At 37.6% G+C, this 26,740-nt stretch overlaps 1 protein-coding gene across 8 annotated transcripts in view; it reads left to right on the forward strand.

Annotated features, from left to right (window-relative positions):
• Nucleotides 1-26,740, forward strand: part of CDH8 (cadherin 8) — a 376,484-nt gene that overhangs the window by 161,677 nt on the left and 188,067 nt on the right. For 7 of the 8 annotated variants that reach the window (XM_082712375.1, XM_082712377.1, XM_082712374.1 and 4 more), the window contains one exon: nucleotides 8,497-8,616. The exons of the other annotated variant lie outside the window; for it this stretch is intronic. In XM_082712375.1, the coding sequence (XP_082568501.1) occupies nucleotides 8,497-8,616 (120 nt within the window). The remainder of the gene's footprint in view (nucleotides 1-8,496; nucleotides 8,617-26,740) is intronic. 8 annotated transcript variants of the gene reach the window in all.

The following is a 26,740-nucleotide window of genomic DNA, read 5'->3' on the forward strand; positions in this document are numbered from 1 at the left end:
CAGTACTGCCATTTGTAAGTGTCTTGGCTTTTAACTAGAGAATTCAGCTCCTTCTACAAGAATAAAAAATGAGCAGCCACTGGAGTGGTTATAATTTTATTCTCATGCCTCTTAAACTCAAATTCATCCTTCATCAAACATACGTAAAGTAGCGTGCCATAGAGAGCCAGAGGTGCAGCTCAACACAGTGTCCCCCACCCAGGGACTACTGACCATCATCCGCAGGGAGCAGACTCAGAATATGAAATGGGCGGTATTCCCTTTCTTCTATTAGGAAACTGAGTCTCATAGGTGTTGAGGAAAAAAAAAAATCCTTGGAGTGTAAGAGTGACATGTCATTAATGTAGAGTATGGATCTCAGTCTGATAATAAGAGGATGTGAACAACACTTCTGACATTATGAGTGTAGCATATACCTGTTTTCCACTACATCATGCCGACGACTTCTGGAAATACATTTAACAAAGGTTTGCAGTTTCCTGCAGTACAGTGAAACCATGTGGAAATGTGCTAAAATGAACTTCAAACACTCTTGGGACAGAAACTCTGACTGCTGCACTTTCTTGTGCCCTCCAAGTCTAACTTGGAGCTCAGCCCACAGTACCTACTATGCTAATAGCCTTTGTGTGAGTGAATGAATGAGTTCATGTAATAAAATACAATGAAGGAAGCCTCCACCTACCGCAGTCCTGACACTTTGCAGAAGGCATCCGTGGAACCCCTGGTAGCTTAATTTTGCAAGGTCAGGATGGAAATAGCCGGCGGTCTAAAGCACAATGATACCAGTTTACTTCTTAGGTATTTATAGGATTTAATTCCATAGGTAACGGATTAGCAAAGGCTTGATCGCTGGGAATAGGCAGCTTAAGGAAAAAAATATATACTTTTTTGGGTCCCATTGTGTTATAAGAGTCATTCTGATTCTGAAAAGATTTATTTATGCACACAGAACTGTAAAACAGACAGCTTATTAGTTTTCACAACCAGACTTCCAATCGTCCTCATTATCTGTTTGCAAAAGCAGTGGGTAGGCCACCATCCTGCTCCTGTTTGTGAGAAATGCAGAATGTACTTTTCTCCCGTGCATAGTAAACATGGCTGAGATTTTACAGTTACACATTTTCATACAATATTTTTCACTTCCGTCACACGACGCATGTTACAGATGTTCTCTGGAATGATGCAGGGGTGAATGGAAGACATCTGTGCGCTCGCGCATTTTCTGAAGTGTTTAATTGTTCCAGAAAGTTTCGGGCTCATTTTATAAACACAATGTGAAGTGTGTATGGATGTTTCATTAAGTTACAAAACTGTTTATACCTCTAAATGCTCCAGAATAAAATATGGAAATGGAATTTTATTTCCCCAGTTTATGTCCCGAATCGTAGAGCCAGAGAAATGACAGGATGCATTTCCGTGTTGTCCGTCCGCCTGACTGCAGTTAAGAATCTGTCCCTGTTCCCGTAATAAATTCAATTTGGAGCATGTAGAATTTGGCAGCAACATTTTACTACAGGCTGAGAGCTGGCACATGAGAAGAAGACCCAGTGAGCAATGGTTAGGCCTTTGCAAAAGATGATGGAGGGGAAAGAGATTGTTTAGGATTTCATTTTGTGGTATATGTCTTAAAGACTGGTTTGTGAAATGAAATGGCAAACCCAGGCTGCCTTTGCCTCCTGCTAATTGGCTTCTATAAATTGCAGGATTGGGCACCAAAAAAGAGAAGGGTTTCATCTTCTGTTGTCACCCTGCCCATAGCTTCCCTAGTTAACCAATAGTTGTTCAGAGCAGCAGTTCTTAAAAGGAAGTAAAATCCTGTCTTCCTGCTTACACATGGTATATCTCACTGTTTTCCTCAGAAGTTGGTTGAGAAAGAATTCTCCATATATAGGGTTTAAAAACGCAAGCCATACATTCTACTGATCCACGGTTAACCCTCCTCAACCTCCAAAGATCCCCGAAGGCGTCCCTTCAAGGTTTGGATACTTGACCTGTGTCTTCTATAACGAAACAGCAAAGCTGAACAACGAAAATACCGGTAGGAGTTAGGACATCTTTGCACTGGGAGGATTTGCCTGGGGCCCTTCAGGAGAGAGTAGGGTCGATGGTCCGTTGGGGAGATGTCAGGAAAACTACACTGGCTGCCTGCAATTATTCTGAGCTTTTCTGTAAGCATGTCAGGTCTGTGTTCTGTTGTTACTTGAGGGTGGGTGGGGGTTGAGGGACAAAAAAAAAAAAAAAAAAAAAAAAACCCTCTAGAAGTTGCATGCCAGTCATGTACAGAGGCATCCCAGGACATGTTTCCATAAAAGTAAAAAATAATGGATTTGGCATAACACACTTAAAACATCCAGGGCCAGATGCCTTCGGCTTCTAGTAAGCGATAGTTTAAACGTCAACAAGTTATGCGGGCCTTAAGAAATTATTGCTCAGCTAGTCAACAACCAAAACAGGTTGTCATGGCAACACCTGTGTCCCCACTACCTCTTGCGTTGCCTAGGACTTGGGAGAATGAGCCAAGAGGATGAGGGAAGGTGGGCTGAGGGTTTAGTTTTATTAAAATAACGAATGCATGCTGCATCATTGCTGTGACCTGTTAGGCCTCTGATCTTTGGAATGTGTGAATGTTTGAGACATTTGGGGATGATAATGCCAGATACTCTGTCCACGGATGGTACACACTGAACTTGGATCAGGGTAGCCAGAAGGTCAAATCGAAAGTTGGAAGATGGTAGCAAGAGGCCAAGAACATAGGCCTTTGAATTTCAGTGATTGCAAAGGTTCTGCTGCTTTATATTCCCACCTGCTAACAGAATGCTTATTCTCTGAGAATGTATTGCAAATGACTCTTTGCAAATGGGGTTTGTGTTCTTCTCATCATAAGAGTTTTAGTTTTTCCAGTGTGCACATTTTCACGCTGCACCAAACCTTTGTTTTCCTGCTCAGGGTGTCAGCACCAGCATTTTTCTTTCTGAATAATGTGCAGAATTGGTGTGCTGACTTGCTCATAAAAAAGTATAGTCTAGCTAACAGAGCTGCACTACCTAAACCCAACATCTTATTTTCCCGAAGGCCTTTCATCTTAGTTTGTCAGCAAACTGGAACCTCTAACCTGACAGTGTAAAATTTTTGATGGTTAATATTGCTTGTAGTGTTTGCTGTCATTATAGGGGGAAGATGTGTGGGTCCTGCTGCTAATGGGAGGGAACCTACAGGTGTGACAGGAGGCAAATGATACCACAAGCCCTCTGTTAATTAAAATCCAAGCACACACTGGCGAATCTCACTTAACCAAGAAACTAAACGCAGAATAATGGGCTGATTAAAAGCAGAATTCACCTTGGAATTGACGTATTCCTACTTGAATTGATACTAGCAGGATGCATTGTGGTGACAGGGATCATTTTTGTTGACAACAGCTGGAAATACAACAGCTATATTATTATAATTAGGATCAGCATCAAGTTGGATCATAATAGGGGCTTTCTTAGAGAAATGGCACAGTGTCAAATTTATAGTCACTAGCTAAATGAGTCTCTTGTATCCTCGACAAAGGGACAAAAACAGTTCCAAATGAAAACACAAACAGAGAATCCTGTTGTTATATTTCCTGGGTATTACGCAGGGCCCTATTTATCACACACCAACACTTGCCGCTTTGAAGAAACATTATCCTGCAAGGTTTACACTTTTCAATTTGCCTCTGTGGTCTGCGTTCTGCATGCATTTCCATGGAGAAGCCTACACCACAGCTTGACTAGAAATCTTTTCTGCTGCAAGATTAACCTCAAAGTATCCATTTTTTCCCCCCTCTGGGTAATCACTTGACAAATGCATGCACAAACCCTCTGCACACATCTATTCCAGGGTACAGGTGCATCAACAGCCTTGAATCACTATTAGGAGAAATATTGTCCTTGACGGGAAGTAGTACTGCCTTTTCATTTCCAGACATCTCGAGTTGAAGGATGCAGATTTCCCGGGAAGCCAAGCATCAGGCAGAAAGATCATGGATGAGGTTGTGGGTAAAAGCTTGCCTTCGCTGTGCTGCATTGCCTGGCAGAGTAGTTCATCTTGGCAGCAGTGCGGGATTTGCATGGGCTGAGAGATATGGCATTCATTAGAATGACACCTACCCAAATAACATCGAGGAACTTGTGCTGGTGACTTGCCCAGTGCCTGGCCTTGTGCTTGCTACATCAAAGCCCATTTTATTTTTGAGCCCACAGCAAATTTATACCACAGAGGAAACTGACAGGAGATGAACTAGATGGGAGAAAGTGAGATTCTGTGTGTGTGTGTGTGTGTGTGTGTGTGTGTATTTTCTAATACACATAATGTGCATATAAATACAGGGATAGTAAGCTCCCAGAAGTATCAAATGTCAATGACTCTTCATTAATTTTTCTATAACTTACTATATTGCATTATGTCAACAAGCCTAGGAGTTAGCAGTTACTATCACTTTCCTTTTTACAGGTTAGAAAACCAAAGCTTAGAAAAGTATTGTTACTTTGGCCAAGGACATAGGACTCATAGAAGTTGAAGATGGATATAAAACAAGTGCCCTAGGGTTGCCTGGGTAGCTCAGTCAGTCGAGTGTCTGACTCTTAATTTCAGCCTGGGTCGGCTCAGGTTGTGATCAAGGTTCTGGGTAGAATTGGGCCCCACATTGGGTTCTGTGCTCTGTGCAGTATCTTCTTGTCCCTCTCACTCTGCTGCCCTGCCACGATAAATAAATAAATAAAAAATTAAAAATTAAAAAAAATTTCACAATAAAAAAAAATAATAATACAAGTGTCTTGGTTAAAGACAATATGACTCCAAACATATCTTCTTAGTCATTTGTCTCTACTTAATATTATCTCATTTGATTCTTACACAGAACTTGGAGATGTGCGAAATAAAAAATGATTGTCTTTGTATGTGTTAAAAAAAGAAAAAAGCTGAATCACAGAGCCTGGAAATGATGGAAACCTGGCCCATGACTCCTGCCTCAGTTTTGTAATGTCGTAGGACAATAACATCAAGTTACAGTAATCGGTGACCATAGGATCATCATCAGTCTTGTAAGCTTCCTAGGATATACTCCCAACTTCCATTTAAGGCGAAGTAATCCCCATGGGCGTTTATACAATTTGAATAGTTGAAAGAAAAAATGCTTCATATATAAACAAATCTGACGAACTCTTCAAAATAATTAATGTTTCTTGGGGGGGGGAAGAGTGAAGTGAAAAGTTAACACTGTCCAGGACCTGCTACGGTTGTTCTGAACTTTGGCTTTGACTAAGAGTTGCCTGAGAAGATTTTTAAAAATACTCCCATCCCCGTCTTGCCACCCTGTAGATCGGACAGATTCCCCGAAGATACTGATATTCATCAACCTAGATTCTAAAACGTAGGCAGAGTTGATGTCATAGGCTTCAGACGTGGTCATTTGTGTGCTAAACCTCTGCGTATGTTGTTTGGTTTAACCCTCACAATAATTCGGATATGTATTGTAGATTGGAAGTTGGAGGCTAAGGCAGGTTAAATGATCAGGCCAGAGAGATGGGTAATTAATTGTTTCAGCGTAGGTTGGAAGCATTCCATCTGCAAAACGGTGACCCACGCGTTCCTCTGCCCAATCATACCCACGGCGCACATATACGCAGTGATTCTGTCATTCAGAAATCTGTTTGATTTATTTATTTTGTCTCTGTGAAGTCATTTCTCAATTTAAGTTACCCACTAACCTATAATTTTTTGTGATGATAGGAATCTCCATTTGTTCACCTCTTTGTCTCCAGGGCCTAGGTAGGGAGTGACTAGAACAGAATACTCACCCTCATTACCTTAACATCACACTTGACTTTATTTTTCTGATAATGTGTTATCTCGTTATGGGGGGAAGATGTTTCTCCTAAAAAAACGTTAAACATGCAAATCAGCTCAATCGAGCAAAACAGATGTGTCGTGCTCATCTCCATGGAAGAGTTCACCCTTTCTCACCAGTCTCTGAACTATGAGCTCTCAGAAACTCCTGAGTCGTTTTCTTACTCTTCATTCTTTTTTTCTTTAACTTTTATCTTTTTCAGAAAAATTGCAGAGAGTTATGTATACCCCTCACCCAGTTTACTGGCTTTTGAACATCTTATGGAACCTAAGTGCCAGGATGAAAACAAGAAAATGAGCATCACGATCCATATTTATTGTTAAGGTTTTATCACCCCCTCACTGGACTACTGCTGTAACGTCTTAATCTGATCTAACCTTCAGTGTCTCTGGCTCCACTTAAATCTGGGGGCACTGATAGAGGAGAGCCCACAGCATGGGTTTGGGTCTCTAACTGAAATATCATCTCTGTTTCCTGCAGGTTAAGCCAACACTCCCCATCTTGGGATTCAAATGACTCCTGCATTTTGTGCTCCAAAGTTAGCTTGATGATTGATTTTTCCAGTCATTATCTCCTCTTAAAATTTACTTATTTCCTTTTCCTCCTCTTACTTGGAAGGTTTTCCTCCAATTCTTCTCATTCCCACATGATATTCAAATAACTCCAAATATTGTACTTTCCTGTGTGCATCTCTACCAGCTAGCTGATGAGTTATTTGTAAGAGCGAGTCTTTTTTTTTTTTCTTTGACATTGTTCCCAGTGTCTGATGGAATGTGGAATGTATTATACAACTGACATTAGATGTTCTTTTTCTTTCTTTCTTTCTTTCTTTCTTTCTTTCTTTCTTTCTTTCTTTTCTAACTGTAGATTTTGTAGAACCTCTGAATCATCCTTCTGAGTAGAAATTTCCAATTTTACAAAACTATCAGCTGCTCAACCAACATTATTACTACATTTTCCTGTATAGTGACCATAATTCAAACCCTTGAAAGTATTTTGATTGGCACGATCTTGCAAAAGCTCTATCCTACTTCAGTAGACAAGGAGGTCTGTGGCTCAGACCCACCCCTACCTCCATGCCCTTTGGGTTGAAAAACACTCTTCCCCTGTGCTGCTTGAGAGTGCTGATTGTTGGCATCTCAGGGCTGATGATCACCCAGCCGAGGAGAGCTGCCTGGCCCAAGGCCAAGGCTCTATTCTTAGAGGGGTTCCTACATCCAGTAACTGGTCAGTACTCTATCTAAAGGTCTGGCACCATTTCCTTGGTGACCATCCCATTGGTAGGTTGTGCAGTAGAGTCTGCGACTGCAAAATGCATCACAGCCCACAGATCCTTCTGCCCAATATGGACCTATTCACCCCCCACAGATATCATTTAAAGAGAACTCCCCAATAAAAATTCTGCAAGAAATCTATGTCAGAGTCTACTTGTTAGGGAACTCATCTCTGACACTTACTATTTGTCATTCAGTCATCAGATTATTCACGTGCCCATTCACTCAGTTATTAATATGTTTGATAATTATTATGTATCTGACACTTACTGGGTGAGGGACACTGCCTCTGCCCTCACAGACCTTGAAGCCCGTTACCGCACCAGACATCTCCAGTTTCTTCCCAGTTTCAGCATGTCCCAGAATTTCACACAGTCTCTCAGATTACTTTGCCTTTACTTAGGCTTGACTTATTGCTTGCAATTCCTTCCCTGCCCTTTCTCCTGGTTAAACTCTACCTGTCTTTAATAATGTAACTCAAATGCAGTGTCTCTCAGGAAGTGGTCCCTGACCCCACCCTGTCTGCGGAGTAAATGAGAGATCCAAACATGGCGCTATGGCATTCAGCTGATTTCTGTATGCGTGTGTGTCTGCCCTCTCCTCTAACCTTCCACCACCAAATGGTACACTTCCCAAATGTAGATTTTATCTTTGTATATATACTTCACATCAGGCGAGCTACATGTGGACAATGGCTGAATGGATGAGTGAAGAACAAATGGAAAATGAATCTGAAAATAAAGGTTTGACTCTGTTATCCATAAGGCCTAATTTCCTAAACATGCAGATTAATTGGTGGTTCCAATCACAATTTATATTCTGAGGAATTAGATGAAATGGATAAAATATTCCTCTGATATTTTTGTGCAGTTTTTTTCAGCAGCCATTTTTTTTTTCAGGTATATTGTAGTTGTATTTTGGCAAAACTTAAATGCTGCATATTGTATCGTATTATTAACCTGGTGTTTCTTGTTTCTTTGATATGTTTCCTTTTCATATTCTCCAAGCCCACATGAGTCTGAAAGGTATCTTTAAAATGAAAACTACAAAGGATTCTTGAGTAATATAGATTCTAAAAGGGTTATCTTTATATAGTACTCCAACCTGGCAGTACTCTTCTTTTTAAAGACTTGGATATTTTTGAAGTTATGACAGAGTAGTTTATCTCCACATTTTTGAAGAGATTTCTTTTTTTTTTCTTTATTCCCACACATGGATTTCTGTATGATATGCTTGGCAAAATTTAGCTCTTGGCAAAGAATAATGTGTTAATTATTATCTTTTTCTCTCCCTCTTCTTTCTTTTCTTTTCTCTTTCTTTCTCTCTCTCTCTCTCTCTCTTTTTTAGGTACGTCTGTCACTAATGTAACAGCTACTGATGCTGATGACCCAGTTTATGGAAACAGTGCAAAGTTGGTTTATAGTATCTTGGAAGGGCAGCCTTATTTTTCCATTGAGCCTGAGACAGGTTTGTGGCCTAAATTTTGAATTCTATTTACCATGTTATTGCTTCAGGGAAACGCTTTTCTTGGGATTTGGATTATGAAATGTTATGGTTAAGTACTTCACTGCCTGTATCAATAATATTTGAATGTGTTATTTCTGTGCAGTGTGTGGTACATGGCAAGCCCAACAATCATTTTGATACCGATTACAACAAATCGAAGACCCTTTGTAGAATATCACCTGTTTAACACATGGCCTGGCACCATTTTTCATCCTGGGGCAGGGCAGCGGGGAAGGCACTTATATATCAGGCACACTGAAATACCAGATTTAAGAATATAGTCAGTTGCTTATTGGCTGTGTGATGCTTGGCAAGTGACATTTATAAATCTTTTTAAGTTTCAACTCCCCTGTTTATAAACTGGGTATGGTATCTACTTGCTAGAATTATGATGAAGATTAATCAAGTAATAAACATCAACCATATATAGTCTATGACATGTGGTAATCTTTCAATGGATGGATACCACTAGATTTGCTATTAGATTCCATACTCATAAATCAGGATCCTGGGACGCCTGGGTGGCTCAGTTGGCTCAGGTCATGATCCTAGCGTCCTGGGATCGAGTCCCACATTGGGCTCCTTGCTTGGCGGAAAGCCTGCTTCTCCTTCTGCCTCTGCCTACCACTCTGTCTGCCTGTGCTGGCATGCGCTCTCTCTCTATCTCTCTCTCTGACAAATAAATAAAAAAATATTCAATAAATAAATAAATAAATCAGGATCCTGATGTCTACCCACTAGAGTTCTTTATGGAGATCGTAGTAATAGTAGTAATAGTAGTAGTAGTATTGCCAGTATTAAACCCAGTCAATGTCCTGAATCTGGTGGTATAGACTTTAGAAATCATTAAGTTATTTAAAGGAAAAAAAACAAAAACTTTTTTTTTAACTGACGAGGAAGATAATTTCATAAAATTATAGTTTTTGCAAGTTTTCTTCACATTTTTTAACAATGTATTAAAAGAGTAAGGCCACTTTCCCAGACTTTCTATAATCCTGTGGGATTTTTGGTGGTACATATTGAAAAATATGAATTTTTATTTTGTATCTCTGGTTTAGACTGCAGATTTCCAAATTGAAAAATTCAGTAAACAGCTGCATATACATATAAGTTCTTCAATTTATGAGTTTTCAGTATTATTGAGATAAATTTCCATGTCTTACCATTAAGTCAATTATTAATTAAATTAAAAATTTAAAGCCTCTCTTTGCTTTTTTTAATTCAAAGAGTAAAATCCTCATGCATTTAAAAGTGAGAAAAAGTACGTTTATATATAAATAGGTCATGGCTTGAAATTGAATTTAGATTTAGAAACAGGAAAGAACACTTCTAAAACACATTAATTAGAGGCATAATTACATATTTTTCCTCAGTGAAGAAGGAAGTCTGTCATAAACTTCATCTCCTTTGGGTCCCTTGATGACCCTAGGGGAAGTGACAGAGAAGATAGTCAGCTAAGAGAGAGAGACAGAGAGAGACAGAGAGAAGTCTGGACATGTCCTCTTGGCTAACGTCACAGTGACCGAATTGGGAACAGACATGGGACTCATATCTTGGTCCTTAATTTCAAAGTTGTCTTTGAACCTCACTCTCCCTAGGTAATAACTATGGTATAAGGGCTTATGTAAAACAGAAATTGTTGATTGCTTAAGTGGAGTTAAATCATTTTCTTCTTTGCTCTTTGCCTATTTCTTCACTTGGATCTTTTTGTTCACCAGGCCCAGTGTAATCCAGCAAAAATTAATTCAGCATTCACTGTGTTCTAGGCATTGAATTAAATATAAGGAGAAAAATTCACAAAGCCAAATGTGAGCCTGCAAATATCTCAAAATCCATTTTAGAAGACAGGTTTTTGCTTTCAACATAGGCACAAGGAAGCATGGTGATACCATTTAAATAATTGATATATCAAAAATAAATTGCTTTGAGGTGTAGATAATAAAAACCCCCTACTACGTCAGAGAATTTGGGTACTTGAAAATATCTCATTGACATGTATGTCAATATATGTTTCATTGACATATATTGCCATTTGCTTAATCAAATGTCAGCCACATTTAATATTTGCATTTTTACCCAGCATCATGAGTATCTGTCTCAACATACATTTATTTGAGCTTTATCATTTCTAATATGAAAGATACAAAATTATATGGTTTATATTTTAGGAGGTGAATTCTGATATTATTGTGGGAAATGTAATAGGGAGAAATGATATGATACTTGAAGAATATATGTAGTAATTGTTTAAATATTGGTTGAGTGAAGTTGTGATTTTTAGTTAAAGCAGATACAGTGCAAGGAAATAGAGGTTAAATTAAAAAATCAAAAATCAGCCTAAGTTCTTTTTTTGTAACATAAATATGGACAAGTGAATTATAAATATTTTTGTGTAAATGACTTCATAATTATAAGAATCTAAATTTTACTCTGTGAGGACTTTTTTCTCTCTCTCTCTTTTTAAAGATTCTATTTATTTATTTGAGAGAGACAGTGTGAGAGAGAGAGAGCATGAGAGGGGAAAGGGTCAAAAGAAGTAGCAGACTCCCCACTGAGTGGGAAGCCTGATGTAGGGCTTGATCCTAGGGTTCTGGGATCATGACCTGACCTGAAGGCATATGCTTCACTGATTGAGCCACCCAGGAACCTCAACTTTTCTCTTTTAAAAAAAATTTTTTTTGAGACCAGTATGAGTGTGTGTGTGTGTGTGTGTGTGTGTGTGTGTGGTAGAGAAGGGCATAAGTGTTATGCAGAAACAGATTAAGAACAGTTTAAAAAATTTTTATATTGAAAAATATAGAAAAAAAATGCAAAGATCAGGGAGCATTTTTTTTTTTTAAATTTTGTAAGCAAATGGAAAATAAATACACTTTCTGGTGACCAAAAGATGTGTATCCATTACCGTGTCCTCTGAAAGACATTGAGACAGAGTTAGGAGAGCGAGTGGCTTAGCAGGTGAGAACTATAAAAGATAAAAGAAGCACTGTCTTAGTTCTGGCTGCTATAACAAAATACCTTAAACTGGGTGGCTTATAAGAAACAGAAATTTGTTTCTCACAGCTCTTGAGGCTGGAAGTCTGAGCTCAGGGTGTCTGCATGTTAGAATTCCAGTGAGTGCCAGCTTCTAGACTGTAGAGGGCTGACTCTCTATATCTACCATGTGGAAAGAGAGTGAGCTAGCTTGCTGGCTTCATTGAATATGAGCACTAATACTATTTTTGAGGGATTTACTCTCACAATCACAGTGTCTGTTAAAGCCACTGTCCCCAATTACCATCACATTGGGAATTATATTTCAACCTGTGAATTATGAGAGGGACCTAAATAACCACTCCATAAGGGGCATGCAACAGAATCAGGTGGGGAAACCCATCTCACTGTGATGCAGACCTGATAGCCAAGCAAGTTAAGGGGAAAGGAAGCTCGATAAGGCAATGCGTATTGACAGCATCTTGACCAAACCCTTGGGTATTCCTGGAGCAAAGGTTTCTCTTAGAAGATGTCCCATATGTTATGTACATGGCCAGGTTTGAATACAGTCTTAATCACTCTTTGTCTCTGATGTGCCTGGGAAGAGTAGTCCTCAGCTCAAATACTAAAACTAATCCTAAAGATGATTCAGCTGGAAGATGTCAGCTAACTGCACTCTTCGGCAAATTCTTTGAGACCCCAAGCACAGTGGGTCTCTGTGGCTGTTTCAACACGTGGCAAACACAAAAGAGTAAGTAAATTTTTGTCCTAGCAAGTCAGTGAATGTGAGGTTTCAAACAGTAATATGCAAAATTAGTAGGTGTTTGGTAAACTATTTAGTCAAAACCCAATAGTAAGAGTATTAAGGAGTGCACTTATTTATTTTTTAAAAAAGATTTTATTTATTTATTTGACACAGAGAGAGCGAGGGGGAGAGAGAGAGAGAGAGAACAAGCGCAAGTTGGGGGGGATAGCAGGCAAAGGAGAAAAAGGCTCCCCACTGAGCAGCTTTTAATCAAGTCTCTCTTGTCAGTTTGATCATCAATTTTGCCTTGGCCATTGTATCTAAAAAGTCATTGCCAAATGCAAGGTCATATAGGCTTTCTCCTATGTTCTAGGAATTTTATTGTCCTGTGTCTAAGAAGATTTAGGTCTGTGATCCATTTTGAGTTAGTATTTATGAAGGATTTAATGCCCATATTTAAGTTCTGTTTTGTTCTGTTTTGGTTTTGCATGTGGATACCCAGCATCATTGTTGAAAGGATTATCTTTGCTGTACTATTTTGCCTTTGCTCCTCTGTCAAAGGTCAGTTGACCTTATTTATGTGATCCCATTCTGGGTTTTCTGTTCAGTTTCATTGATCTTTTTTTCTGTCCTTTCACCAGGATCCCACTGTCTTAATTACTGTAGCTCTGTGGTAAGTCTTGAAGTCAGGAAGCATCTGTCTTTCTAAGTTTTTCTCCCTCAGTATTGTGTTGGCTATTCTAGATCTTTTACCTCTCCATACAAACTTTGGACTCCGTTTGTTGATATTCATAAAATAATTTGCTGATATTTTGATTGGGATTGCATTGTGTCTATAGATCAAGCTAAGAGGAACTGACATCAAAATGTCATTGAGTCTTCCTATCCATGAACATAAACTCTCTCTCCATTTATTTATTTATTCTTTATTTCATTCATCAGAAGTTTGCTGTTTTTCTCATATAAATCTTGTATATACTTGTTAGATTTAAATTTAAGTATTTCAGTTTTGGGAGGTACTAATATAAAAGGTATAGGGTTTTTAATTTCAAATATATCATTGTTACATAGGAAAGCATTGCCTTTTGTATGCTGCAGCCTTGCTGTATTTGCTTATGAATTCCAAAAGGTTTTGTTGTTGTTATTTATGTCAGTTATTTTGGATCTCCTGCATAGATGATCATGCCATCTGTGAACAAAGAGTTTTATATCTTCCCCCCCAATCTATATACCTTTTATTTCCTTCCCTTGTCTTATTGTGTTAGTAGGGACTTTGACAATGATATTGAAAAGAAGTGGTGAGAAGATACATTCTTGTCTTGGACCTGATCTTAATAAGAAAGCTTTAAGCTTATCATCTTTATGTATGATATTTTTAGGGTTTTTATGCATAGTCTTGATGGAATTGGGAAAGTTCTCTTCTCTTTCTACATTTTTAAAGATTTGTTTATTTATTTTAGAGGGAGAGGGAGAGAAGGAGTGTGTCCCAAGGAGACTCTGTGCCAAGTGCAGGGCCTGGCATGAGGTTAGATCTCATGACGCTGAGATCATGACCTGAGCTGAAGCCAAGGGTTTGGTGCCTAACTGATTACGCCACCCAGACACCCTTCTTTTGTTTCTGTTTTATTAAGAGTTTTAAATCATGAATAGGTGTTGGATATTGTTAACTGCTGTTTCTTTGTCTGTTGATATGATCACCTGATTTCTCTTTTTTAATCTGTCAATGTGATGAATTTCATTAATTCATTTTTGCCTGTTGAACCAACTTGGCCTATCTGGGATAAATCTCACTTAGTCATGACATCTAACTCCTCTACTTTTTTGGGATTCAGCTTGCTGATATCATATTGAAGGTTCTGCATCTGTGTTCTTTAGAGATAGATATTGGTCTGTCATTATCATTTCTTGGAATGTCATCTGACTGTGGTATTACAGTAATGGTGGCCTCATAGAATGAGTTAAGAAGCAATTTCTCTGCTTCTGTCCTGTATAAGAGATTGTAGAGTATTGGTATAATTTCTTTATTAAGTATTGGTAGAATTTACCAGTGAACCCATCTGGGCCTTTCCTCAGTTCATTTTTATATGAGGATTTTGGCCTTACCAGTAACAGTCAGACTCATAGCTGTAATGATCAATATTGTGACAGTGAACATTCTCTCAGCAGGCTATGGGACTTGAACATATTTATGATATTTATAAAAAAAGATTGCCCATTGGCAACTGTCATCAAGTTCTTGATACTAGAATATTTTTAATAAAAAGAAACCAGAGCATAGGAGAGCAAAAAAAAAAAAAAAATCCCACATGTGTCTTATTTTATCCTCAAAAGAATGCTAAGAACAGAACTGTGGACTTTGGAACAGATAAGTTCTTCCATCCCCTTACTTGTTACATTTCAGCCTAATAGAATTATTTTTTGTTGCCATAACACATCAATCTCTTTACCTCAGGGAGAGCTCCTTCTCTTGTTTCAGATATAAACTTAAGATTGCAGAGAGATTTGCTATTTGTTCTACATATTATCTTCTTTGAGCTTATCATAGCCAGTAATTATCTTACACATTGACTTGTTTGTATTTTTAAGTTCTAATGCTGGAATGGAAAGTCTGTGAAGGAATGGAGCTTGTCAGATTTGTTCATTTGTACATCCCTATGCCTAACAGAATTTTGGACACATAGAAGTCCTTCTGTAAGTATTTTAAATATGAATGTAAGAAAGATAAGGAAAGGAAAAGAAGCATGGAGGGGGGAGGCAGGAAGGAGTGGATTAGGAGAGAAAAAGCAAAAGCTCGCCATGACTCACAGAGCCGTGTCATGAACCAGGTAGGGAATCCAGCTTGGTTTCCGCTCTATATTCCTTCTGTGTGTTCCTGTGGTGGGAATAACCCTGCTGTAACCTCAGATGTAGCTTTGTTGTGGTGGTTTGTGAGAGTCACTTAGAGCTAAAATTCATGCCATTTCCACGTCTCACATTATATCTTAAGTGTATAGCCAACACAATGCGATGCTTAAACTTGCAAAAATGAGCCTTGGGACGGTGATGAACTCTCACTCAGATTTAGTTCTAGATCACATGTTGAGATAGAAAAGTTAATGGCCACCACACAAGGAAAGAATGGTTATAACCTATCTTCCTACTCCAGAGGTCACTGTGATAATAATAATAGCAACAGCAACAACAAAAATGAGCGAAAGGAAACTATTTTTGTGTTTCTAGAGTTCTTTAGCTTTGACAGAGCACTAAACCGAACTGTAGAGGGAAGAATTTCTTCTCCACTCCGCAAATGACAGAACTGTGGTTCAGAGAGAGTGTAAGGTAAAATGCTTTCTCCATCTACAAATAAAATTTCCTGTCACATTACAACAACAACAGGAAGAAAAACAACAACAAGAATATAAACAAAAACAACCCTAATTTATGGAATACTCATTATGTTGTTGACATTGTGCTAACTGGGTTTGCATGTATTATCAAATTTAATTTTTGCATACAATATTTTGAGATAGTTTCTCATGTCATCTCAGTTTTACTTCTGAGAGAACAGAGGGTCAGAGTTGATAGCTTTCTTACACAAGGTGCTAAGAAAGATTCAAAGTGAGATTCAAAGTGAGTCTGTCTGATATCAAGTTCCAGTTTTTCAACAGTCTCCTATACACCCACTTCACTACCAAGTATTGTAGCTAATCCCTGGGGCTATCATTGGTTTTGAAAGGGACTTATAAAACTTTGAAGCAGGTCCAGGTATACAACACACCTAGACATGGGAGGCAGTTTAATGTCAGAGAAGATGTGAGCAGTAGTAATTGCAAAATGAATTGGCATTTTTTAATGAATAGCTTCAAAAGGCTGAAAATAGCTAATTTGTATTTTGTTTCCCCCTCGATGCTACCTCAATACCATGTTTTCTTGCAAGATTTTGGACATAGGGAGGAATGTGGCATTCATTTAAAAAAGCATTAATTTGAGGACAACCATGAGAACACACTTACAGTCCATCCTAAGTGATTGAAGATGGAAAGTCTAAATGAAATACAAGGAAAGTGAATAATAAATGCTTAATTATCCATAGAAACCAGGGTAAAGTTGCAGGATAGTCTAAACTTTGCTCCAGGCAAGAAAAAGTATGAAAAATGACCTGCTTAAAAATAAACTAACTTAATTCATTGACCTTTTTTTTTTCTTTTGAAACTCAGAACATTGTTTCTTATTGGATACAAATAACATTTGTCTCAGTAGAACCTGTACAAGTGAGCTAAGGAAAAAATACTCTTTGGGGGAAAAAAATCCATGTAATGGATGGTTCTCTTTTAGAAAAATCAAGATAATACATGGAGTCTTCATGGAATGTCTTCATGGAATTGAGTCATTTTTATGCACTCTGAATCGAAGTGATAAATTGCAAACATACAGGATGTCTTTTTTTTAAAAAAATCACTATTGCATGGATTTTTCTGCTAAGGGGACTGGCCAAAGAATATTCTTAATGCAGATCTTTGAGAAGAAATATTCAGATAAATTCAAGCAGACCAATAATTCTAGAATATGCACTGATAAGTGAGAATGTCTTTGCAATTCACATCAATCAAAGGACCGTTACTCAACCACCAAAAAAAAAAAAAAAAAAAAAGAAATCTTACCATTTGTAATGACCTGGATGGAACAAGAGGGTGTTATGCTAAGGAAATAAGTCAATCAGAGAAAGATAGTTATCATACAATTTCAGTCATATGTGGAATTTAAGGAACAAAACAGGATCATAGGGGAAAGGAGAAAAATAAGACAAAATCAGAGAGGGAGAGAAACCATTAGAGACTCTTAACTCTAGTAAACAAACAGGATTGCCAGAGGGGCGGTGGTTGGGGGAATGGGGTAACCGGATGAAAGGCATTAAGAAGGACACGTGATGTAATGATGAATCACTGAACTGTACCTCTTAAACTAATATTTTACTATATTTTAATTAATTGAGTTTAAATACAATTAAGTTACTTTTTTTAAAAAGTTGCTAAAATTAATAAAAAATATATTTAGTCAATGTCAACACTGATAGGTCATGTGCTAGGCATCAAGGGTGCCATGTTGTATATGATAAATCCTAAAAGGAGATATATATGGGTAACTTAAATGGTCTGATCACATAGAACACATGCCAGAATTTAGATATAGGGATGAAATGCTAACTAAGTAAATGTGAAGAAAAAAGAACAATGGAGCCTTTTTAAGGGCAATGACACCAAAAGCCATGTTCTAGAAAAATGCACATTTTTTTCAATGACTGTCTTTTCTTTTTTTTTTAAATATATTCAATTAAGCACTATATAGTAAACAATTAGTCCTTGATGCAGTGTTCAGTGATTCATTAGTTAAGTGTAACAGTCAGTGCTCATCACAGCATGTGTCCTCCTCAATACCCATCACCTTGTTGCCCCCCCCACCCACCCTCATCCCCTCTGAAACCCCCAGATTGTTTCTTGGGGTCTGTATTTTCTCATGGTTCATCTTTCTCTCTGATTTTTCCTCCTTTGAATTTCCCTCCTTTCCCCTGTGGTCCTCTGAGCTATTGCTTATGTTCTACATATGAGTGAAACTATGTGATAATTGTCTTTCTCTGTTTGACAAACTTCACTTAACAAAATCCCCTCCAGTTCCACCCATGTTGATACAAACGCTGGGTATTCATTGTTTTCTAATGGCTGAATAATATTCCATTATTGTATATGTATATGTATATGTACCACATCTTCTTTATCCATCCATCGGTTGAAGGGGATCTTGGCTCTTTCCACAGTTTGGCTGTTGTGGACATTGCTGCTGTGAACATTGGGGTGCATGTGCCCCTTCTTTTCACTACTAAATACTCAGTTGTACAATTGTCATAGGGTAGCTCTATTCTTAACATCTTGAGGAACCTCCACACTGTTTTCCAGAGTGGCTGTACCAGATTGCATTCCCACCAACAGTGTAAGAGGTTTCTCCTTTCTGCACATCCTCGCCAACATTTGTTGTTTCCTGTTTTGTTAATATTTGTCATTCTAACTGGGGTAAAGGGATATCTTATTGTGGTTTTGATTTATATTTCCCTGATGGCTAGTGATAGTGAACATTTTTTCATGTGTCTGTTAGCCATTTGTATGTCTTTTTTAGAGAGTGTCTATTCATGTCATCTGCCCATTTTTTGACTCGGTTATTTTTTGAGTATGGAGTTTGAGAAGTTCTTTATAGATCTTGGATATCAGCCCTTTATCTGTAATAAAAATACACAATTTAACAAGCGATTGATGTGGGATAGGGGAAACTTACATACAGCCTTACAGCAGGAGGAAATGAAAGGGATATGAGGCCATAAAAAATGGATTTTGGGGTGATATTGAGAAATTAAGTAGTTTCACTTACTGGCATCAGTTTAGTATTTGTTTTTCCTTTAAGAGCTTATCATGTATAAAATAAACTTGAATTAGAATTTAAAAATTGAAGCTCCCACTAATTTTCTGCATGAATTTGGATGAGTACTATCCTCTTGGGACTAAGTATCAATCTTAAAAAACAGTGATATAAAGGCCTTTTCCAGTTATTAATAATATTGAAGGGAGGGAAGCATATATTCCATACTTCATCTTAGATCTTTGCAAACTAAGAATATCTTTAATTACTATTAATTTTTATTTTTATTGAATCAGGCAAAATACAATTTTTTTTGATAGGACATTTCCACTTAAAACAACCCAAAGGGTTTGTTTGCATTAATGGTAGATAGAGGAGTACCTCAGCAATATTAAATACAAGACACATTTCTATTAAAGCTGCTGGATTTCTGAAACTAATAATATACTATATGTTAATTAACTGAATTTAAGTAAAAAAAAATATATATATATATATATATATATATATATATATACACACACACATATATGTATATATATATATATATATATACACACACACACAAAATTAAGAAAAAAATACCTGCTGGATTTAGAGTTAAAATTTTGACTGCAAGATAGGAGTGCCATGGAAAGGAGGGAAGCTTGTGCGTCCCATTGTCTAGGGAAGTTATATCATGAGGGATAAAGATCTGTTCCTAAGCGCTGGCCAAAAGCTGAGGCATCTCCACCCATCACACAGTCGACTTGCTTCTAAAAACTCCAGAATACTCTAGATCACACCTTCCCATGAAGTGGGTGGCCAGTAGCAGGGAAGGGGAAGACCAGCTTCTTCTTCTTCTTCTTCTTCTTCTTCTTTTTTCTTTTTAAGATTTTATTGATTTATTTGAGAGAGAGAGAGAGCATGAGAGGGGGGAGGTCAGAGGGAGAAGCCGACACCCTGCCAAGCAGGGAGCCCAATGTGGGACTGGATCCCGGGACTCCAGGATCATGACCTGAACCAAAGGCAGTCGCTTAACCAACTGAGCCACCCAGGTGCCCCCAGACTGGCTTCCTATGTAACATATGGAGTCTCTTCTCAGTCTCCTGAAAGGACATGGGGCTCTCCCTGGAGAAGTCAGGCATGAAGCCAATAGATAGGAGGATTGGAACAGGAGCCAGAGAGTAGTTTTCTCACCTGTGGGGATATCCACCTGTTGCACTCTTCATTCAGTTTATGTATTCTTTAACAGTGGAGTGCATAGATTTCTATAATTTTGGAGAAAAGAACACATGCAGAGAGACTTCCCTTTTCAAACATAATGCACATGTGCACACGCACATGCACACACACAGACATACACATTCAGAGCAACTAAAGAGGGAGGAAAGTATCAGCTTGTGAGTCTGATTGTTTTGGTACAAAAGAGAGTAGAGAGAAAAATAGCAGCCTTTCTTATGTTCCTTCTACATTTCTGGTAGGAGAACCACCAGTCGATCCCGAGTAGGGATTACAGGCAGCAACAAACTATATGCCAGGGTCTTCACTCGTTAATTTAATTCCTGTATCATGTAATGTAGCTATTCTAAGATAAATTGCTAATTTATCTTAATTATATTTGAGGATTTTTGAGATTTAATGGTATGCCAAAGTCAGACAGGAAACACGTGTTTGGTAAACATAGTTCACAAAAAATATTTTTTGGACAAATAGATGGATGAATAAATCAAAGCATGTCATTCTACCTGTACCTAAATTTAAACATCACTGGGTTGATAATGATGACACAATTTTAATTTTAAAGATCCAATAGATCATTATTGAAATCTAATCAATATTTAATTTTAAATATCCAGTAGATCATTATTCAAATCCTAGACTTCCTCAGTTTCACTGGTGATTAAATCCTCATATCCCAGTGAGTGTGACTGCTGGTGCTTGCATGCATAACAATCATTTATTTTCCTTCTTAGAATCTCCTGTGAGATGTAAAGTAGGTTGAGTAAGTATTGTGGTCAGATTAATTGTTTTATGATTACTAAAAATAATCTCTTTATGTAAGCACAGAGAACAATTAAATATATTTGGCTAAATTTTTAAAAAGATTTTATTTAATTATTTGACAGAGATCACAAGTAGGCAGAGAGGAAGGCAGAGAGAGAGGAAGGGAAGCAGGCTCCCCACTGAGTAGAGAGCCAGATAAGGCGCTTGATCCCAGGACCCTGGGATCATGACCTGAGCCGAAGGCAGAGGCTTTAACCCACTGAGCCACCCAGGCGCCCCATATTTGGGTAAATTGAGAGTAATGTTGTATCATGTTACTTATACCTTCGGACAGTTTTTAAGTCCAGAGGGAGCTGTCCAGTGCTGACCATAACTGAGGTTGAAGGGATGCATTTTTAGAGGAACCTTGGCCTTTGAATGTGCACAGAGACAGAAGGACTATGAACTACACAGACTCCACCACATGTAACTCCTGCTGTCACACTGGGGTGCTTTGGGATGGATTTAGGTGGGAACCAAAGCAAATGCTTATTCCCATTGACATCCATTCAACTTGACCAACCAGCTAACATCAAGGATTTTCCCAAGCTTACTATGTATCATGTCCCTATTGAATTAAGTTGTAATTTCTATCTCTATGGTGATATTATTTTTGTCCTTTGAAATATAGCTTTGAGTTTTATTTGGACTAGTTCAAAATGACTTGATGAAGTACAAAGCTGTGTTTGCACTCATAGGAAAGAATGGTTTATCTATGAGTGTCAAAGATTAATCAGTATCTGAGAGGAATACATTTTGACAACCCTTATATTAGAAGTATACATGTATACATGTATACATATACATGTATACTTCTAATGTATATGTATACTTCTAATATACATGTATACGTGTATATACATATATACATGTATATATGTATATACACGTATATACACGTATACATATATACATGTATACATATATACTTCTAATATACATGTATACATGTATATACATATATACATGTATACATGTATATACACGTATATACACGTATATACACGTATGCATGTGTATTAGAAGTATATATGTATACATACATATATGTATACACATATTAGAAGTATATATGTATACATACATATATTAGAAGTATATATGTATACATATATGTATGTACATACATACATATGTGTATATATATTTCATATCTGGTGTTTTTGTGTAAGGGTAGCAGTAAGGTTTTATTTATAGTATGGATTTATGTGTATAATTCTAATTCTACCCCCCATCCTTTTGGCCTAACTCTGTATCTGTAACACAGTATTTAAGATTACCTAAGACTATACTAAACATATCACAAACGTTCAATAATTATTTTTAAATATTGTGGTAAATACAATTTTAGATATAGCTCCCTTCAAAAGGATCATTTAATGTTGAAATGTCCTAGTTTAGAAAACAGAGCTACACATCATAAAATTTTGTCTATAATTATATATATATGTATGTATTTACATTATATAGTTAAATGTAGTTAATAATGACAGCTCTCTCATTTAAGGCAAAAGTAGCCTCTGACATAGATTCTGATGCACGAATAAGAATTCACTAAGTGTCTGGAGGAGAAAGAGGAATATACAAATACTCCGTTTCCTTGTAAGTCATATTTCAGAGACATCCCTGTGGAAATGAGTTCCTCTGGGCTACAACAGGGGAGATCATTTTTTTTTTTTTTTTTTTGAGAAAGGCAGTTAAATAAAGAAGAATTTCAGGCATGTATGTGAGGATCCTGTCTAGTATTCACCACACATCCTCATTCCTAGCACTATGCCTGCCTCACGATAGCTGCTCAAGAACATATTCCAAATGAACCAATAAACATAGAAGATGAAGTCAAGGATAAGCATACTTATAAAATGGGCATCTTCAGGAGGATTTTGGTATTGTCAGTTTTGGACTACGGGGTATCTGGGGTTTGAAAAATGGCGACTTTTAAGAAGCTTCTATCTCTGTGCTCTCTTCTCGCATCTACCATCTATCAGCATCTAGTCATCGGATTCCTTAAGAACAGTAGGTATGAGATTGCTGATAGCAGACCAGTACAAAAGGATGTGCCTGTAGATACTACCTAAGAAAATCCCACACCACCAATGCATCCTTTTTAGATAATTTGTACCTCCCCTTCCAGAAGCAGTGACCTTGGACTCATTATAGTGGCACATATCTCTGGACATTGTAGTCTGTTCAGAAAATCAAATGGGGGCCCTGGGTGGCTCAGTGGGTTAAAGTCTCTGCCTTCAGCTCAGGTCATGATCTCAGGGTCCTGGGATCAAATCCCCCATCAGGCTCTCTGCTCAGTAGGGAGCCTGCTTCCCCCTCCTCTCTCTCTGCCTGCCTCTCTGCCTACTTGTGATCTCTGTCTGTCAAATAAATAAATAAAATCTTTGAAAAAAAAAAAGAAAGAAAATCAAATGGAAGAAGGTACCATTTATTGGTCATCTGGATTATCCATTTCTCATAGCCATCTTCGTACCCATGTGAAGTGGGTGCCGTGAACCTTACTTTACATAAAGGAAATAAAATCTCTGAGCAAATTAATTTCTGGAAGATACCCAGGTAGTAAAAGTCAGAGCTTATTTCCTGACCTCATCTGTCTGATTTAAAACTCTGCTGCATTAGGCTTTCTATCTCCTAAATAGAGAGGGTTAAGGTAGAGGGTGGGGCAGGGAATGATGAAAAGTCAATGTGTTCAGGAAAAAAAAAAAAGAGAAAGAAAGGAAAAGAAGAGAGAGGCTATAAATAGTTTCATGCCCTCTTTTAGATTAACATTTAAATTCAGTAAATAAATATTTATTGATCACCTCCACTCTCAGGGACAAAATGATGTATGAGGTAGACATGGCCCTGACTTCATGGAGCTTATGGAACAACTAGAGAGATGTCAACATAAATAATTATGTTATAAATACATCAATTGGATATTTTCTTATTCATTGTCCAAAGTGTCATGAAAAAAAATATGTAAGGGAATGAGATAATTGATTTATTGTTGTTGTTGTTGTTGTAGTAATTTGAAAGATGGGCTGAATTTCATGAAAGGGAAGTGGAAAAAGAGCATTCTTGAATAATGAAAATAATTTTTTTTGTGAAAATAATTGGTTTATATGAATATGATTGTGGATGGTTCTGGAATATTGGATAAGGAGTTTATTTATTTTTGTCAAGATTTATTTATTTATTTGACAGACAGAGATCACAATTAGGCAGAGAGGCAGGCAGAGAGAGAGAGAGAGGAGGAAGCAGGCTCCCCGCTGAGCAGAGAGCCCCATGTGGGGCTGGATCCCAGGACCCTGGGATCGTGAACTGAGCTGAAGGCAGAAGCTTAAGCCCACTGAGCCATCAACGTACCCCCTGGATAAGGAGTTTAAATAGAGCTACTTGCAAAAAATCAGTCTCAGGGCACCTGGGTGGCTCAGTGGGTTAAAGCCTCTGACTTCAGCTCAGGTCATGATCTCAGGGGGCTGGGATCGAGCTCCACATCGGGCTTTCTGCTCAGCAGGGAGCTTGCTTCCTCCTCTCTCTCTGCCTGCCTCTCTGCCTACTTGTGATCTCTGTCTGTCAAATAAATAAATAAAATCTTAAAAAAAAATCAGTCTCAAGAGAATCAGTCTTTAAAACCAGGGGGCCTTTCCACTTGGGGCAAAACACTGATTCAGAAGGAATTTTGAGTATAAGTAATGGTCTTTATTCCCTTACAGTTAGAAAATTTTGTGGCCATAATTTGGAAATAAATGGGTACTTCTACCCATCCACATTTAATGAATATTTATAGAGTAAATGGATTTTTCAAATTTGTATATCCTTGACACTGTGCTTAGATCAAGTGAAAAAGATAGGAGTTTTGAGTTTTCATAGACAGGGACTGAGGAGCATGTGGGACTATATAAATAAAGGGAAAATAAATATTTTTAATGGTTTTAAAGTTATACTAGAGTCACTTCACAATTTGTGATTATGTATAATTTCCCATTTATTATGAGCCAGGCTGTTTTATATGACCACAAGGAGCAGCAATATGGAATTCAGTAAATTAGTGATTTTAGTGCTCATAAGGTTAACAGGGTTGAACTGGTTGGTAAATGTAAGCATAGCCATAATTAGATTTTTTTTTTTTTTTTTTTTTTTTACATCTGGAGAGTTTCTTTAAAAGTAGTTTCCATGAGTGGTAAAATTTTATTGTGTGTGACAGAGTACTATTGGAACTTTCTTTTCCATCCCATTAACTTTAATAATGTTGCTGTGGTATTATCTCTCTTAACAGCTACCTTTGCACTCTGACACCTGTGGATCTCTCAAAGACGGGAATTGAGATTGCCTAATTGTGCTATTTAATAACAAATACATTCAAGGGCTATACATGGAAATAATAATAATGACTATATTTACACGATGGAACAAAATGCAAATTAGATTCCCTTGCTCTCATTCTCAGCAGAGTATAAATTAGCAACCCCAGACACAAATAGTAATCATGGAAAACACTATGTACTAGACCTTGGATAATAAAGCTAGGCTATTTAGCAGTTGAAAGAGTTGGGATCAAACCTCACTGGTCCTTAGTTCCTTTTTTTTTTTTTTTTTTTTACAAAAATGGGGTCAAGCAAAGAGGTAACCCTATATAGTTCTTATAGGAACTTATAGGAACTTCAGAAACTTATAATTTCTTACAGGAACTCTCTTACAACTTCAGTCAAGTCACCTGTGTTTAGATGACTCCACACCAAAGTAACAATCTTAGCTATCAACTTCATAACTTCCAAGTCCTATTTTTAAAAATCTTTTCCCTTATGAAGTAATGGTTGGAGCAAGGATTTGTGAATAATCGGATATCAAGGAAATGTTTAGAAGTATGGTACTAGTTGTGTCCTTTTTCTCACGATGTGTCTACCTATCTACAGTTAACTCTATGATAGTCAGAAGGAAGCAACCTCACCCACCACCGTGTACCATTTTCTGCGCACCAAGGGTACCAAATTGTAGTAATAAAATATTAGAATTGTCATAATGGAATCTATTCTGAGATGACATCACTTCTTTCTGTCACATTTAAAAATAGATATGGGGGGAAAACACATTTAAAAACAGCATTTGTCTTATTTACATTTCATATGAACTCTAAAGTAATGTGCCTCCTACACTCTGAAAGATAGTTATTGAAGGCTGTCATCTAAAGCAACTGAAAAATATGCTGAAAGGAAGCCAAAAGACAAACAAAATCTCAGTGTTACATATAAACATTTATTTATAACAAAGCTGAGCCTCCAAAAGGTCATTGTGTTTCTGGGAAAGGTTCGAGGTGGTAACAATCTGTTTTAGAATTTCAGGGGAGACAGCATGGTGTATGAAGTCCTGAAAGTGAATTTGGAGTCAGAGTTAAGTTCCACTGCAGTCTCCAACCTTTACTACTTTATGACCATTATGAAGATATTTCATATCCTTGAGACCCTATTCTTTATGCCTTAAGGGTGGATGATTGTAACTACTTTTAGATGTGTTTGAAGATTCACCTTGAGATAATATCTGTAGTGTGCACAGCACACAATTTCTATTGAACTCTTCAAGTTCCCTTACCTGACCCAGTTAGAATTTTCATTAAAATGCAGTTACCCAAATACCACACCCTTGGATCTTGCATTTATCCATATTGGGTCATACCAACTAAAACTTCCTGGTAATGTGGGCCATTGACTTGAGAATGGATTTGGGTAGAAAAATGAGGTTTGTTCATGTTTGAACACACACATACACACGCATATATCCTTCCCTTATTATCTTGGTGGAGAAGCCCTAGAATGCAGCTCCAGGAGGCTCGGATACATGTTCAGATCCCTGAGCAACTGATGAGGAAATGGCATCTTCAGAGCCACTTACATGAGGTCCTATCTTCTGCATATTTTTTCCTCCACTCGTGGTTGCTGCATTGACAAAGGATTGTCTGCCTTTGTGCTTGACTAC

The sequence above is a fragment of the Mustela nivalis genome, assembly GCF_964662115.1.
Source record: "Mustela nivalis genome assembly, chromosome: 18".
NCBI classification, from domain to species: Eukaryota; Metazoa; Chordata; class Mammalia; order Carnivora; family Mustelidae; genus Mustela; species Mustela nivalis.